Raw genomic sequence first — 16907 nt, forward strand, 5'->3', positions numbered from 1 at the left:
CAATGTTCCTGTAGGTAGGGCTCAGGAAATCTTTTCTGAAAAAGGCCAAATAGTAACCATTTAAGCTCTGTTGGGTGTAGTCAGAAAACATGGTGTCCTGTGTATTCTTCTCTTCCTCCTCTTCCTCCCTTCCCCTCCCTTCTCTTTTGTCTTCTTTCTTCTACTCTCTCAAAAATGTAGTAACTATTTTTAGCTCAGGGGCCATCCCTTGGTCAAGGGTTGTAGTTTACCAACCCCTACTATAAAATTGTTCAAGTGAGACTTTTTCTTTCTTTGTTTAAATCTCTGTTGACCATTGTCGCAGGTAATATGTGCCAGTAAAATTGGTGTATCTTGTGTTTAATGAGTTCATGAGAGTAACAGTGTGGAATTGTTAGTTTACTAATGCCATTGAAGGGGGAAAAGTGCAAGTTACTATGTTTCTACAGTTTTAAAGCCTTTAAAAAATGATTATTTGAACGTTGCATTTTTTCCCGGTTAAAAGGGATAAAAATTTAGGTTCAGGACTGGAACAGATCCTTGTTTATCTGTAAATATATTAGAGAAGTTTTAGAATTTGCAGGAATGTTGTAGAACTGTGGTTTGGGACGCAGTTGGAACTGTCTCTCCCTACCTCTGTGGCATAGTGCTTCTGCAACTATTAGCATAAATTACTCTTGCTTTTGTTTTGTTAAAATTTCATTGTTTTCTACTTATAGAAGAAATATGTTTTCTGAAATGTTATAAAAACATATAAACATTTTATTCCATTAAAATGTACAACATTCTGTTGTAGTGATATGCTTCAGTTTTAATAGACCCTGGACAATTTTTAGGTACATGCCGAATATATCCATTTATAGATGTCTCTGATCTTCTTGATCACTGCTTTCAGAGCACTGTAAATGTCAATGAGTAAAGTCTGTTGTATTTATTTCAGTTGTCCTCATAGTGAAGAAGAAATAGTTAATGTGTTTTACTTTATAATGTGTGTTTAATTATATTTTAGCTTTAATAGTGTACAGGTGGACTATTGAAATTAGTAAACGTAACTGATTTCTGTTAGAGGTGTTTCGAGTGTTCATATTTGTTAATCACCTTTTAGTAAGTTATAAAATCAAGTTCTAAGTATTCCACCGGTTTCAAACTGTTTTTTCCCCACTGTGGGAACAAATAAAAGCAAAAATTAGTGAAAGTAAGTTCTGTGAATCTCATCTCTCCTCATTGAATGTATAGAATGAACAGTGGCATACCTTACTAGTATGCCACAGTAACAACACGTATTTAAATGAAAACAAGAAAAGAGAGCTGTAATCTTTAGTCATGACTCCCTGATGAAACTAATTCATCTTCATTAGTACTTAACATGGGTTGTTTGTGAACTGTCATAAATGGTTCATCTCTGTGTGGTAGAGCATTTAGTGGGTCATCTTTGTTGGTAAAACATTCAAAGGGATGGTTGACCACTTGGGGTTTTGTGGAAGAAATTCAACCATCTGATAAGAGATTGGACTTGATGAATCTGAAGATCGCTGTTAAGCCTCTAAGTACAGTGATTTATTACCTGCAGTTTATTTATGGCTGGTTCATAAAAAACTAGAGCCTGTCACTCAAAGTGTGGTAGGGCATCAGCAGTATTAGCATCACCTGAGAGTATGTTAGAAGTCAGATCCTTGGCTGCCACCCTTGACCTACTGAACCAGAATCTTTAGAAGTGGAGCTCAGGAATCCATTTCCAAGCTCACCAAGAGATTCTCTTATACAGTAATTGTTGAGAAGCATTGTTTAGTTCAGTGATCCTCAAGCATTATTGTGCATCAGAAGCAAAATTATCTTAGGGGGTGCTTGTTTTTGTTTTGTTTAAGACATTTAAAAAATTGAGATAAAATCGACATATAACATTATATTAGTTTTTAGGTATACAACACAATGATTTGCTTTATATATATATTGCAAAATGATTATCATAATACATTTAGTTAACATCCATTACCACTGTTTTTTTTAAACTTTTGAAACACCGTTAGAAATATATTTTACATTGAGACCTACTTGTGTGTGTGTGTGTGTGTGTGTACAGGTGTTTTGTAGCATTACTTGTTGTCACTCTGAATTATGTTCTTTGTTTTCTATTCTAGCCTATTTAAAAAAAACAAATCATGGCCCTGGCTCACTAATGGGTTGATGCTTGGAGTTTGAAAGAACACTGGATTGTTGTGTTTCACTTATTGTCCTATTTTCATGAAAAGTTTTCTGTTGGTTATTGGCCTATTAGTAGCTAAGATTCTTTTTCAGATTAGGATCATAATTAGGAATTACCATTCTTCTTGTTACTGTAAATTGTGCCTCACTGAGAATGAGGATCTGTCATTAAGGGAAGAAGCTAGAGTGGCTATTGAGGAGCATCTAGTAGTTTCAGACAAAGACAACTTGATTCAGCTCTTGATGAATTGCATGCTTACCAAGAGTCAGTTGTTCCCAAACCTGTTTATTCGAGTAGTACTTGTCATTGTAATTAAATAATTTTTATTGTACCATTTTGACACTAATAAAATTTCCTCTGCAAAGTAAATTGTTGTTTCTGTGAATAATTTTAATGCTTTAGAAAGACTCAGTAAAAAGATAGAGGGGCAAGTGTCTTTATTTTCTCATTCCATTTTAAAAAACATATTTATTATTTATTTATTTAATTTATCTTTGGCTACATGGGGTCTTAGTTGTGGCACATTGCAGCACGAGGGCTTCTCTCTAGTTGTGGCATGAGGGTTTTCTCTTCTCTAGTTGTGGCATGTGGGATCTAGGGCGTGTGGGCTCTGTAGTTGTGGCGTGTGGGTTCCAGACCGTGTGGGCTCTGTAGTTTGTGGCATGCAGGCTATCTCTAGTTGAGGCCCGTGAGCACAGTAGATGTGGCGTGAGGGCTTAGTTGCCCCATGGGCACGTGGGATCTTTGTTCCCTGACTAGGGATCAGACCTATGTCCCCTGCATTGTAAGGCGGATTCTTTACCACTGGACCACCAGGGAAGTCCCTCATGCCATTTTAAAGAACCCAAAGTTGCAATCATGAAGATTGCATTATGGCTGTGATTTGTTCAAGAAAGAACTTAATTAGCATACCCATTTCCAAAGTCTTGATTGATCATCATTGATTGGCCAAGGTGCTTTTTATATATTCCAAATAAAAATAAATGTTTAAGGCATGTACGTTTCATTTTTAAGATTCCTGACTTTATTGGACTTTTAACTGGTGACTGCATTCCTGATCTTATAGTTTAAAGAGGCTTTTATTATTTAGGAGATTGTATTTTATTGAAAATAAATCATCTCTTAGAAACAAAATGCAGATTCAAGTTTTTATTTAAGATGAACCAAGATTACCTCATTTTTATGCTTATTGTTTGTTTTGCATTCTTTGGAGTTTGTATTTTTTTTTTTCTTTTGATCCTTTGTTTCTTTATATAAGAGAGGAAAACAGTGTCAGAGAATTGTTAAAGAACCATAACTTCTGAACTTAAAATTATAATTGATATTAGTTTAGTTCTGAAAATTATCCTTTGATTAAAACAAAAATGTATGGAAGTAATAGAGTAATATATTGGCAATGAAAGTAACTAACAGCCCTTTCATAATGTTCATCTATGTGGGTTCCTTGTTGGTGGTTGTACCTTAGAATGAAATGATTCTTCTGTATAGTATATAAATATCAGTATGCCACTAAAGCAAGGACTGAGCAAAAGGAGGACAAGGAGTAAAAGTTGATTTGACATCATGAAATTTATTTTCATTATCAGACACAAATATTGTACTTAAATTGCTTAAAATAACTTTCATTCTCCTTTTACAAAATCTAACAACTTACCTGCATTTAACCCATGTGCTCCTTTCATTCTTTCACAAAGGAAAATTATGTACTGATCACGTGCCCTGATTTTCCCTCTGAACTTACTAATTATTCCCTCTTTTTTTTTAATTAATTTTTTTTATTGGAGAGTAGCTGATTTACAGTGTTGTGTTAGTTTCTGCTGTAGAGCAAAGTGAGTCAGTTATACATACACATATATCCACTCTTTTTTAGATTCTATTCCCATAGTTATTCCTTCTTTATTGGATCATTTCCATGAGTATACTGTAAGCTGTAATACTCTCCATCTTTAGAAAAACAATCTCACCAAAAAAAAGAAAAAAAACAAAACAAAAATACAAAGTCAGAAAAACTTTTCACTCCAGATTTTAGTCCAGTTTCTGCTCATTTTCTTTAATTTAGAGCAAAACTCCTCTAAAGAGTTGTTTGTACTTAAGTTTCCCCAGTTCTCTCCTCTCAATCTCTTTATGGGATCACCCCACTCCAGCTTTTGTGTACCCATTTTTTCAGATATAGCTCTTGTCAAGGAAGAAGTTTGTTTCATCTTTCCCAATATTAATAATCAGTCTTCAGTCTTCATTTTATGTGTTATCTCAACAACATTCATTATGGTTGGCCACTTCTTTCTTATTGAAATATTCTCTTCACTTTGCTTGTATAACATCACCCACCTAATTTTCCTCCTACCTCATTGGCTGTTCCATTTTAGCCTCTTTCTCTGATTCCTTCCTTTCTACAGATTTCTAAAAGTTGAAGTATCTCAAGACTCTCAGCTCTCTTCCATCAGTAATAAGTACAGTCACTAGGTGATCTTAACTAGTCCCATGAACTTCATTGATGACTCCCAAATTTATGTCATTTCTTGGCAAGAGTCTCCTCTTTAACTCTTTAATATGTCCAGTTGCCTTCTTGATATCTCCATTTGAAGGTTTAATAAGGTTCTCAAAATTAATGGGTCCAAACCAAACTATTCATTCTACCCCTCTCAGTCTGTTACTCCCTTAGTGTTTACATCTCAAGAAATGGCACCCTGTTGTGCTCTTTTTGACTTTTTATATTCAGCTTCTCATATACCAAGAAATGCCTCTACTTTGAAATTATACCCAAATCTGACTACTCTTTCTCACATCCACCATTACTATCCTGGTCTTAGCCACCAGTTTTCCCTTGGATTATTGCATTAGCCTCCTATGTGGTGTTCTTCCTTCCCTTCTTCACTCTCTGTAACATTTAACAGCCTTAAAGTACTCCTGCAGAAGCTGGGGTGTTCCTTGTAAAACGTAAATCATGGAATTACTCTTTGGGATCTTTTTTGTGGTTTGCAGATTCCTAATATATGTATCCTCTGGCTTTTTCTCTTTTGTCATTTTTAAGCACTCTTCCTCATGCCTGTTCAATTCCAGCCCTATATTCCTTGCTTTCCCTCAAACATACCAAGCCTGTTCACAGTGTCTAAAAACTAGCTAGGAATCTTCTGTGAGAAATTTGCTTTCAAGTGTTTCATTATCTACTGTGATCCCCAAATACAATTTTAGTGTTGCATTTTTTCTGTAGATGTAGGCTCTGAGAAACAGAAGCTATTTCTTTTATTTGGGCCACAAGAATGAGTACAATTCTGTTCCATTTAATTATATATATTAAAATATAACTAACATAATTTACTCTCATAAGATTTTATGCAGCCTACAGATTTATTGTGTGATAACTAGCAAAATTGCAAATTCAAATTAGATCCTTTATTAGAAATTGCCATCTCTGAAAAAGCTTGAGTGCACTCAAATAAGGATAAAAATTTTTTTTCAATAGACAATAGATGCATGTGCTTCAAAACTCAAGATACAGAAGGATATGCTTTGAAGAGTTAGTTTTCCTGTCTTATAGCCACCTGATTCTGGTGTCACAGAAAATCAGTGGAAGGTATTTTAATGTATAAACAATTGTACATACACATAAATTATAAAACATACAGCAGTGGTAGGATAACATATATATGTATATTCTTCCTCACTCAGATATTTTTACTAGTTGACCCTGAGAACTCCTATAAAGTTGCCTCATTCTTTTTTAACAGCTATATGATATTCCATTATAGGTACGTACTGTAATTAATTGAGCCTCACTGTTGAACAGATAGGCTGTTTCCAGTCTTTGCTGCTTATACATGTTCTTTTTCATAGATCTTTTGAGAAATATCTGTAGGATAAATTCTTAGAAGTTGAATTGCTGGATCAAGAGGTATGTGTATTTAAAGTATCATAAGTATTGCCTGGTTGCTCTTTTTTACGACTGTACCATTTTATACTTCCTCTAATAGTATTCTACTACAGGGATTGGCAGACTTTTTTTCTGTTAAGGGCCACATAGTAAATATTATTATGTTAGGCTTTTCAGCTCACATACGGTCTATGCCACACTCTTCTTTGTATACTTTTCTGGCCTCAGGTCATAGTCTGGCAGCTTTGGCCAATAGCATAGCTGCCAGGCTGTTATCAAAACCTTTTGTCTTTATCAGCCTGCTGTATGAACCTGTTATCTAATTGCATTATTAATTTGCATTTCACTTATGAGCAAAATTCAACCTTAGTGTTTCCTTTCCTGTGAAATGTTTGTTCAGATCCTTTGCTTTTACAAATGTATTTGGTTTTTGGTATCTTTATTGAACTATGAGTCTTAATCTTTATCCATTAGGGAAATGACCTTTCGTGATATAAAGTGCAGTAAAATGTTTTGAACAACTTTGTCTTTAATCTTTTGGTTTGGGTTATGTTTTCTTTAGGAATTTTTTTATAGTCACATTTGGTCTTTTATTCAGTAAATCAGTCTTTTATTCTAGGTTTTGTCATTCTTAGAGAGGTTTTTCCCCTAAAAATAATTTTTCCGTGGTTTTTTTAATACTAGTGTTTTATTTTCTATGTCTAAACCTTAAATACATCTGGAAGTTATTTTGGTATGAGTTAGGGATCCAGTTTTTTCAGGTGGTTACCTTTTCTCCCAGTACCATATCCTGAATTAAAACATAGAGATTTTGGAAGTTGCTTGCAATGTTACTTTTTAGTTGACTTCTTATATACTATAGAACTTAGGTTAAACTGTTGATCACACAAAGTGCATATTTCATGCATGAAACAGTTACTGAGCATATGCTGTGTGGTCAGGTAGTAAGGATAAACTGTTGTAAAGAGGAGGTTCTAACCCTGACCTTTAGCTGCTTACAGTCTGGCAAATTTATCACACTATATGTATGTGTGTGTTTTAACACCCTGCTCCTTTATTTTATTTTATTTTATTTTATTTTTTTGCGGTACACGGGCCTCTCACTGTTGTGGCCTCTCCCATCGCGGAGCACAGGCTCCGGACGCGCAGGCCATGGCTCACAGGCCTAGCCGCTCCGCGGCATGTGGGATCCTCCTGGACCGGGGTACGAACCCGTGTCCCCTGCATCGGCAGGCAGACTCTCAACCACTGCGCCACCAGGGAAGCCCTTTCTCTCTGTAATATATATACTATGTGAAAGTAAGTTGTAGAAATTTCTAAGATTTTATTAGCATCTTTGTTTGAATTAATTACTTAGTTAAGTGAAAATGGTGATTTTCTAATTTTATTATTTCCTCCATTTGTCTGTTTTTCTGGTTCGCTGAGGAGAGGGTATCATAGCTATCTTTTTCATCTAGCATAGTACTTATCACGGAGTGATTTCTTAATAAATGAATGAGTGAGTACTTTAGGCTGTGGGATGTTATTGAAGGATTTCAAGTGAAGGTATAATGTAGAATGATTAATGGTGTAGAAAGATAATTCTGATGTCTTTATGGAGGAGAGCAACTTGAAGAAAGCTTTCGTTTGGACCCTGTATCAGTTAGAACTTGACTATAAGTAATCCAACTCAAATCAAATCAGCTTGAACAAAAAAAGGAATTTATCCTGGATCATGGAACCCAGGGAATGATTTGAAGATCCAGCCACACAAAGGGTTCATCTGGGCTTCAGGAACAAATAAAAGCAAGGCTGTCGGTGCCACTAATATTTTTAGTCTTTGCTTCACTCTGTGTTTTTACCAGTTCTAGTTTGTCTGCTCATGGACCAATTAAATATGGTTTCAGGGCAGGATTTGTAAGAATATGGTTGCCTCCTAGGTATCATGTGGATTGAGTTAGTACACTGTTAACAGGAAGAGATGTGGAGTGTTGGAATGGTACCAAGTGGAGGAGATGGATTTGAGAGAGATACTAATTAATACAGTTTGCAGAATTTGTCCAAGGGGAAGGAGAATTGGAGTGATTCTCTTTTTTATCTTGAGCAAATTGCTGACTTGGTGATGCTGTTAATTAAATGACGGGAAAACAAGAAAGTATTCTTGGAATGGGAACATGATGAATTTGGTTTTAGAAGTGCTAAGTTAAAGGTCCCTAGGGGACCTATAGAAGCTAATTGAATATAGTTATCTGAAGTTTGGAAGAAAGGTCTAAGCTAAAACGCTTAGGAAGTCAACAGCAAAAGTCAAGGCTATAGTGGTGAATCAAATAGTCTGAGTGTATAAAATGAGACGAGAATTGGAATACTGAGCACATAAAGCAGAGGAAGAGACATATGAAATAAATTAATAGGACAATTATAAAATTAGGGAACAATACAAAAAAACCAAAGGTATTTTATCTAGGAGGGATATGCCACGTAAGGATTGAAAAAATAATTGGACTTGACCATGAGGAAATCATTGATGATCTTAATGAGAGAAGTTCCGATGCGAAGTTGGGAACCAGATTGCATTAAGTTCAAAGGATTAATGACTGGGAGATGAAGTAGAAACAAACCAATGTAAACTTTTTCCCTAGGAGTTTGTGAAAGAAAGGTGAATTAGGTCAGGAAAAGGAAATACAGGGCTGGGTTTTTTTTGTTTGGTTTATTTTGGAATGGAAGAGACTTTAGCATGTAGTTTTGAACAGTAGACAGTTTTTAATATATATTGTGGCTTGGATAAATTTTATTTTTATGTTTAAATATTTACCATTATAAACATTAACTGCTGTAAGTGTTTATTAGAGTTAGTGCAGAGAAATTAGGACTCTGAGGTCAGAGATCTGGGTTCTAATCTCAGCTCCCCAGAGTAGTCTCTATGATAACTATAATGATCACTTTTATATTCCCTTCTATGTGTCAGTCGCTGTGTTATTAGGCCCTTTTTACATACTGTCATTAAACCTCACCACAAATTAATCTCCAAGGTGAGTATTACACTGTTTTACAGATAAAGAAGCCTGAGAGTTTACTTCTCAGGATCACATAGATTTTCAGTTAATCATGCTATGATTCCAACACAGATATGTCTAATTCTGAAGTTGGTGCTCTTTTTTTCTATATTGCATTGACTTTCTTTCTAACCTGAAATAGTTTCTCAAGTTTTACATCCCTATTTCCTTATCTGTCAGATAGGGATATTTTATCTGTCACACCTATATCAAAGTGCTAATTGAATACCACAGTATTATTATCTATATTTTGTTTGAAAAGAAAAAATATATATTTGGTTAAATGCCAGACAGACCTTATAAATATGGTCATCTTTAGCACTATCATTTGTCTAAACAGTATTTTACTTTTTAAGGTGGTGGTATCATGGATACAGAAATGTCTGAAGATATAGACCACAACTTAACTCCTACCCTTGACAGCATGTCTTATGGAATGCCGAATCAAACAGGATCTGAAAATTCATTGCTGGATGAAGATGATTATTTTTTGAACTCTGGGGATCTTGCAGGAATTCCAGTCGTTGGTAGTGACAATGAGGATGAACAGGATTTTAGTTCAAAGGACAATCTTGTTTCTTCAATTCATACTGATGATAGCTTGGAAGTAGAGAGAAGAGTCACACAGCATGAATCAGACAATGAAAATGAAATACAGATTCAAAATAAATTAAAAAAAGACTTTCCTAAACAATTTGATCAGGTTTCTGTCTTTAAATCAATACGGAAAGATTTTAGTCTAGTAAGAGAAAACAGCAAAGAGACTTTTTCTGGAAAGGAGAAAAATAGAGACCTAACTTATCTTGAACGTGAAAAACGGTTGGATAAACCCCATAAAGAGTTGGATTCAAGGTTGAAAAGCAGTTTTTTTGATAAAGCAGGTAATAATTGTTGGAATAGAGCCATAAAACACAATAAATAACGTACTGATAATAATACAGCTTTTATTACTTCTGATGCTAAGCAAAGTATGAACAGTTAAATTCATTGTAAGCTTGTCATTTTTCTTTTATCCTTGTTCTTTGCAGAGTGACTGAATTTCTCCCAGTAACTATTGGTAATGGTATAAATGGTTGAAAAATAGCTCTAAACCTCATTTCTCCCTCCCCTGGTTGCAATATTTTGATGAGAAGGCAAGATACTCGAATCACCTGTTCATTTTCTTTGGTTGAACATTGGAACCTGAAGTTGGATTTAACTTCTTTGTGCTGTAAGCACTAATTCAAACTGCTGTCCCACCAATTAGTCCAAATTAGGGAGGGTTTTTCTTTTTGATAACATTTCTGTTTTATGTTTTAGAAGTTTCTTGAGACTCCTCTTGAGCCTCTTTGCCCATCGTACCCTATACTTAGCTTCAGTTCCATTCTTGAATATATACATTTTCTTATTTCTGTGCCTCTCTTTCCTCCTGCTGTTCCATTTGCCTGAATGTCGTTTTCTCTCTTTGTATATATGCCTGTAAAAGTGCTTCTTATTCAACAACACCTAACTCATAAACCTCTTCTGCCCTATGGTCATCCCTAACCTCTCTACATCAAGAATGTTTGTTTCCTTATCTATATTTCCATAGCATTTTGTTTATGCCTCATTATTTATAGTACTTACCACACGGTATTATAGCTCTGTTTGTTTTGCCTTACGTGCTAGTGTAGGAGTTTATTGAGGGCCAGATTGTATCTTATTCATCTTTGTGTTCTTGGGGCCTAATGTGGTGTAGTGAAAATAGTAATATTTCAATAAATGTTCAATAGGTGTGAAAGAAAGCTTGGTAGAATATACCAATCTTTATATTTCTTTTGACAGTGCTAGGGAAAACTATGATTGAAAGAACAAATCAGTATTGTTAAAAATAACAATTAATTTAAGTATCCATTATGTACAAGACTGTACAAGGGTATACTGTATTTTTCAGTATATATTATTCAATATGTATTTTCAGTATCCCTATGAGGGATGAATTATAAGGGTACTTATATTCAAGGAACATAGGGTCTAATAGCAGAAGGGACAAGACAAGGCAAGTAGCAGAAGTGTCAACGACCAGTTGAATAGCATAAAACTTAATTTATAATTAAAGACAGTAGTAGAAGAGTTTGTTATAAGGCAGCATAATAAAATTTCTATCAAATAACTGAAACTGTTTTAGGTATTCTTAGGAGAGAGATGATTTTTAACTCAGTGGACAAGGGCAGGTTTTATAGAGGAGAGGTGAATTTTGAACTGAGCTGAGTCTGGAAGACTATAAATATTAGGATAGAGGGGACTTGGAATGATATAAGCAGAAATGGGGAAGAACAAACATAAGTAATTTTCAGAACATAGTGGGTAATGTAACCACTTTATTTAGGTTTGAACAAGGAAAGAGCATGAGGCAAGGCTAAAAGTTAGATGGGGCCAGATTGTTTGTTTTGAGTGAAACTACCTTTTGGGTATTTTTGGTACCCATTTCACTCTAATGAGCAGCTTCATTGGAAAAGAGAGGTGATTATCAAATGATAGCTTTTTAGGTCACTCTTTGTAAGATTTGTTATTCATATACATGTGTTTGTTTTGTTTTGTTTTGTTTTTCTTTCAATAGCTAATCAAGTTGAAGAAACATTACATACCCATTTACCACAAACCCCAGAAACAAACTTTAGGGTAAGTTTTCAGTGTGTATGTAGATTGCTATAACTGTGGCAAGTTTTCTTTATGTGATATTCTAAACTGTAACTATATGTGTTAGGTAGAGCGCTGATTTTATTTTTTTTAATTTCCTTTATTATTTTCGTAAGGACATCTTTGGAGATGTTCTCAGAAGCCTCTGCTCTTAGATTCTTTATTTGTATTTGATATTTAGACATATATCACATTTACTTGTAAGCGTAGGGACTCTAATGAATGTCCGTAGAGTTCTTCATTTCCAGTGAGCTTTTCTTTGGGTGTTAAACCTGAAGAGGAATAATTTTAAAATCTGAATATTTATTAATCCTTTATATTGTGTTTTAGGATTCCAGCTATCCATTTGCCAATAAAGAATCCATTGGTTCGGAACTGGGGAATTCCTTTGCATCAAATGTTAGAATTAAAGAAGAACCTTTGGATGATGAGTATGACAAAGCAATGGCACCACAGCAGGGACTACTAGACAAAATTAAAGATGAACCTGACAATGCTCAAGTAAACATTTCACCTTTTCTTCCCCCTTCTTTTTGTTCCACACATGAATTATTCATTCAAGAAAGGAAGTTCTTGATTAAGAAGTGAAGTGTTTTGTTGATGGGGTGAGAGGAGACTCTTAATGAAGGTTGAGGCAATTGAATTATAAGAATAATACTAAGGAATCAACCAGAGTTATAGGAAACTTTGTCCAAGTAGTAGTTAAGGCTTTTAATCCACATCGTTCCTTAATACCACTGTTCTGTGAATTTTACATTTTCAGTGCAGGATTAGGGAAAGTGAGTCTTCAAGGATTTAAGATTGATACAGCAGACATGGCTGAAGGTTTATGAGTTTATGGTGTGATTGAGTTTATATAAGGTAGCAATAAGCCTTTTGCAGTCGCTGCTAATGAAGTATAGGCTATGTATGGATTTAAGTGTTTTTCAGGAGGGATTAATGGGATTAATTAATCTTTGGAAAAATTAGCTGATTGAAGATCCAGTTCATTAGATCAGTGGGTAGAAGATAAAGGAGGTTTTGATGCTTTGATGGGTGATATAGGATTCCAGTTTTGAGATCTGTGAGTAATAAGGGTAAGCATAGAGCTCTGTTATTTCAAGGTTGCTCTGGAGGTAAAAGTCATAAAGATTCTGTAAGTGTGAATGCTGTAGTCAGTGAAGTTATCCATGCAATTAACGACATTGCAGTGGTTGGAACGGAGTAAAGATGCTGTAATCATTTTGGAACGTAGGAAAAGGACCAAGGGATGAATATGCAGTAGAGCAGTTGTTTGAGGGTGTTCTGTGTTTTATACAGCTGGTATGAGTGCAGAGGCTGAGAAGTAAAGATCGCATGAATTAGCTATTCTTTTGAAATGACATTTGATGTGGAGAAAGCTTACCTTTCCATACCTTTCTTTTATGTTAGGGGGGTTGAGAATGTGAGACTTCTGTGGAAGAAGTTTTTTTCACTCAGATGTCTCTTAGCAGGGTTTCTCGGCACTATTGACATTTGGGGCCAGATAATTCTTTGTTGTGAGGGGCTGTCCGGTGCATTGTAGGATGTTTAGAAGCATCTTTGACCTCTACCTACTAGATGCCAGTAGTACCATGTCTCCAGACATTGCCAAATGTCCCCCTGGGGGACAAAATCCTCTGCTATTGAGAACCACTCTTTTAGAGTAAGGAAATGGAAGAATAGGTGATTTATAGATGTAGGTGATTTATGTGAGTCAGATTGATGCTTCAATTAAGTGAGAATGCCATGGTGCCCAGTGGAGGGTAGCTGTATAGGGTAGTGATGATAAAGCTGTAGAGTTGGATGGCTGTGAGTGTGGTAGCTACAAAGATGGTAGAGAAGGAATATGAAAATATCTGAATAATGAAAACATGTTAATAAAAGCAGGCAAAGTGGAGGTCGTGGATATCTGAATTAGAGATAAGGAAGTGTCCTGACACCTAGGGGAGGTTCATATGGCAGTGTATGCTTTAGAAGACTACTACCATGCCTATACAGGGCAGATCTCCTGTCTTTTAAGTGCCCCAATCTGGACATGGGAAATCCATAAGAAATCATAATGCTGGCAGGGTACCAAAGACGTCACTTTCTGCCTGTACATGACCCAGTGACACTTACCTTGAGCTGAAAAGGCAGTTATAGCAAAGGCCAAATACACTGTGGGAAGAGGGCATCAGGAAAGGTTATTTGTATTGGGTTGGCCAGAAGGTTCGTTCAGGTTTTTCTGTAATGTCTTACGGAAAAATCTGAATGAACCTTTTGGCCAACCCAATATTACTGTTTTGAAAACAATCAGATTCCAGTGACTGGAGGATACCAACAGGGTGGAACAGTCAGGACACAGAAACACCTACATTTTTATCACTATTCAAAGTGTAATAATGTGTTATAAAATGCCGTATATGAAGTTTCGTCATGATTTTGGGGAAGAACTTCCCTAAGGGCTCACCACCTGATTGACTGGACTCTTAAAAACCAAGCAGGAATCTGTGTAAGTTCTAGGCATAAGGTCCAGAAGCATTCTTTGCCCTGACCCCACAATAAGGCAGTTCCAGCATGTGAGTGATAAAACTAGGTGTTCTCTGAGAAGTCCTTTCTGTTATCAGCTACACCAATCCTGTGGGATCATACCTTTGATGACTCTTCTAGAAATCCCTGACCTCATGTTAAATTATGGATACCTGGTTCTTTCTTTTTTTTCCATCCCTTCCTTACCTTCTCTCTCCCCCTCCTCTCCCTTTCCCTCCTACTTCCTCTCCCCCCTCCTATTTCCTCTCCCCTTCTCCCACCTCCTTCTTCATTGTCCTGTTCTTTTAGGTATTTCTCCTCAGTGACCATTGGAAATCTATATTCCTTGTTCAACACTGCCTAATGCTTTATTATTCTTATTCATTTCCCATAGACTGGAAAAAGGAGTTCCAACAAATTATTCTCTTAGACTCTGAAACAGTACTATTAACCTAATGCTCATAAAATACTGATAGATTTAACAGCTGTGGTCAGTCTTTACTTGTGACCATCAGTTACTTGTAATAACTTTTCTCTTGGTGTAATAAGATCATAGCTTTAGCTTCTGGCACCTTGTCAAAACCTCCCTTGGCTTTTCTCTTTGCTTAACTCGTAGCTCTGCTTTCAACTCACTTCCTTATTCTCCTTTTTACACAGTTCACTTTGGTCTTAATTTTTTTACTTTCCCATGTAAATCACTAAGATATTGAAATGTATGTTTATATATATATTTACTTCTTCCCAATTGTTCTTATTTCTTCAGTTATAATTTTCTGGGTTTGCCAGTTGTCATCCTCCTGCCTCTGTTACTGGCGTAGCATCATTTGTCCTCCCAGTTACATTTCTTCATTCAAATCCTATTGCATGTTACTATAATATATTCTGTATATAATACTTACAGATACTTTTATGTGTACTATGTTGTTTCATCCTCCAATATAAGAAGGCCAGAGTAGATGATATTAACTCTATGTTTAGGTGAGGGAACTGAGATTCATAGAGGTTAATAAGTTAGTTACTCAAGGCCATATGGCCAGGAAGGAGCCAATCAGTGGCCTTCATCAAGGCCTTATTATTATAGTCTACCAAACTTCCTATAAATAAAAGTTGTTTAAAAAAATGACTAGAGAAGTTTTTAAAATAAAAACTTTAAAGAGCCAGAGACGTCATTTTTTCTTCTCCCCTTTTCTATAGTTTCTGAAAGCTGGAAATTCAGTAAATATTACATTAAAATCATGATTTTTTTTCTTTTCTTTTTGCTCATAATAAAAGGAGAGCTAATCTGTAATCTCTCATTGAAGTGAATGGATTAGAATGGGAAAGCAAATTAATTAATTGTGACAATAGTGAGTCATATAGTCTTGGCAAATGGAATGCAGTAATTAAATGCTGGGGCTTGTTTTTTTAGCCATGTCAAGTTAACTTGGTTATAGAAACTGGGTTCTTCATTTCTAAAATACTGTCTTGGGATACTGATACATACTTTATGGTAAATAAAGGGAAGGTAAAGATACTGTGGTAGAGGATTTTTTGGTTTTGTTTTGACACCTGTTTTTCTGTTTCTGAAAGCTTTTGGGTCATCAGATTTTCACTTCTCAAGTTATTAGTCATTGATTTTTTATTAAATATTTGTAAAATAAATCATTGTTGGGAGGATACTAACATAAACATGATTATGCCTTGAAGGCATTGTGGGGTGTACAAGCACAGTACTTAAGATATATTCTTACTTTACTGTATTATATAAGTAATATGTACTTGAGGCTTAAGGAATGTATCAGAAGTTTGAAATAACTGTCACAGACAGTGAGAAAGAGAGCTGACTGGAAACCATGAAAGTATGCCCATGAATACTGATATTTTTTCTGGAGTTTTCTGAGATTTAAAAAAATTTCTTATAATATGCTTTCATATACTATATAATGTAGGAATGTTATGATGAATCAATATTAGAAAATCTCTTAATATACGTAACTTCATCAACAGGTCAAATAAGACTAGATATATAGATAGATAGATGCCGAAAGACATTTCATGTAATTCACTATGCATTTCTTATAATAGATACTCTCTTGATCAGGTAAGGAAATACCTACTTCTGATCAATAACAGTCATTGAATTTAAAAGTAAAATGATGGAAACCTTCTGTTAATAATAACTAAATGAACACAAATTACTGATGTCAGCATTATTATTTAACTCTTGTTGGATTTTCGACCCAATACATGTTAAAGAAATTAGAAGAAATAATGGAAAAGGGGAGACAAAATTATCATCATTTACTGGTAAGGATCTTTATTAGAAAATTAATAGAATTCTTGAAAGTTTAGTGGAGTAGCTAGTTGAATTTTAGTTATATAAAACAGAAATATTTCTATAAATCAGTTGTTTCCCGGTTAGACAATATTATGAAAAGATATACTGTTTCCTACAGCAGAGCAACTAAAAAGTGCTTGTATCAGATAAAACAACTTGAATGAATGCAGAGACTTTTTTTTAATATATTAGTTTTTCCTAAATTAAGATACAGTATGGATACAATTATGAAAATATCAGTGGTTTCTTATGTTTTGAAGAAAAATAAATAGGCATGTACACACACATTATGTTACATGTATGCTCTAAACATTAGAGATGTGGTGAACTATTAAATGA

The 16907-nt window shown here is 35.0% G+C and overlaps 1 protein-coding gene and 1 long non-coding RNA gene across 8 annotated transcripts in view; one reads left to right on the forward strand and one right to left on the reverse strand.

Moving 5' to 3' along the window:
- ZMYM4 (zinc finger MYM-type containing 4) overlaps positions 1–16907 on the forward strand; it is a 176207-nt gene that overhangs the window by 103676 nt on the left and 55624 nt on the right. For 5 of the 7 annotated variants that reach the window (XR_004351910.1, XM_032646658.1, XM_032646680.1 and 2 more), the window contains 3 exons: positions 9442–9966; positions 11664–11725; positions 12074–12244. The exons of 1 other annotated variant lie outside the window; for it this stretch is intronic. Coding sequence is in view for 5 of the 6 variants with exons in the window: in XM_032646658.1 (XP_032502549.1) it covers positions 9442–9966; positions 11664–11725; positions 12074–12244 (758 nt within the window). In the remaining variant the exon portion in view is untranslated. Of the gene's footprint in view, positions 1–9441; positions 9967–11663; positions 11726–12073; positions 12245–16398; positions 16538–16907 lie in introns of those variants that run through there. One more of the 7 variants, XM_032646688.1, reaches the window with a different exon arrangement.
- Positions 9347–16127, reverse strand: LOC116761031. Its single transcript, XR_004351911.1, has 2 exons — positions 16010–16127; positions 9347–9685 (listed from the first exon to the last, which is right to left on the reverse strand). It is a non-coding gene; the product is annotated as an uncharacterized LOC116761031 (long non-coding RNA).

Source organism: Phocoena sinus, chromosome 1, assembly GCF_008692025.1.
Source record: "Phocoena sinus isolate mPhoSin1 chromosome 1, mPhoSin1.pri, whole genome shotgun sequence".
Classification (NCBI taxonomy): domain Eukaryota; kingdom Metazoa; phylum Chordata; class Mammalia; order Artiodactyla; family Phocoenidae; genus Phocoena; species Phocoena sinus.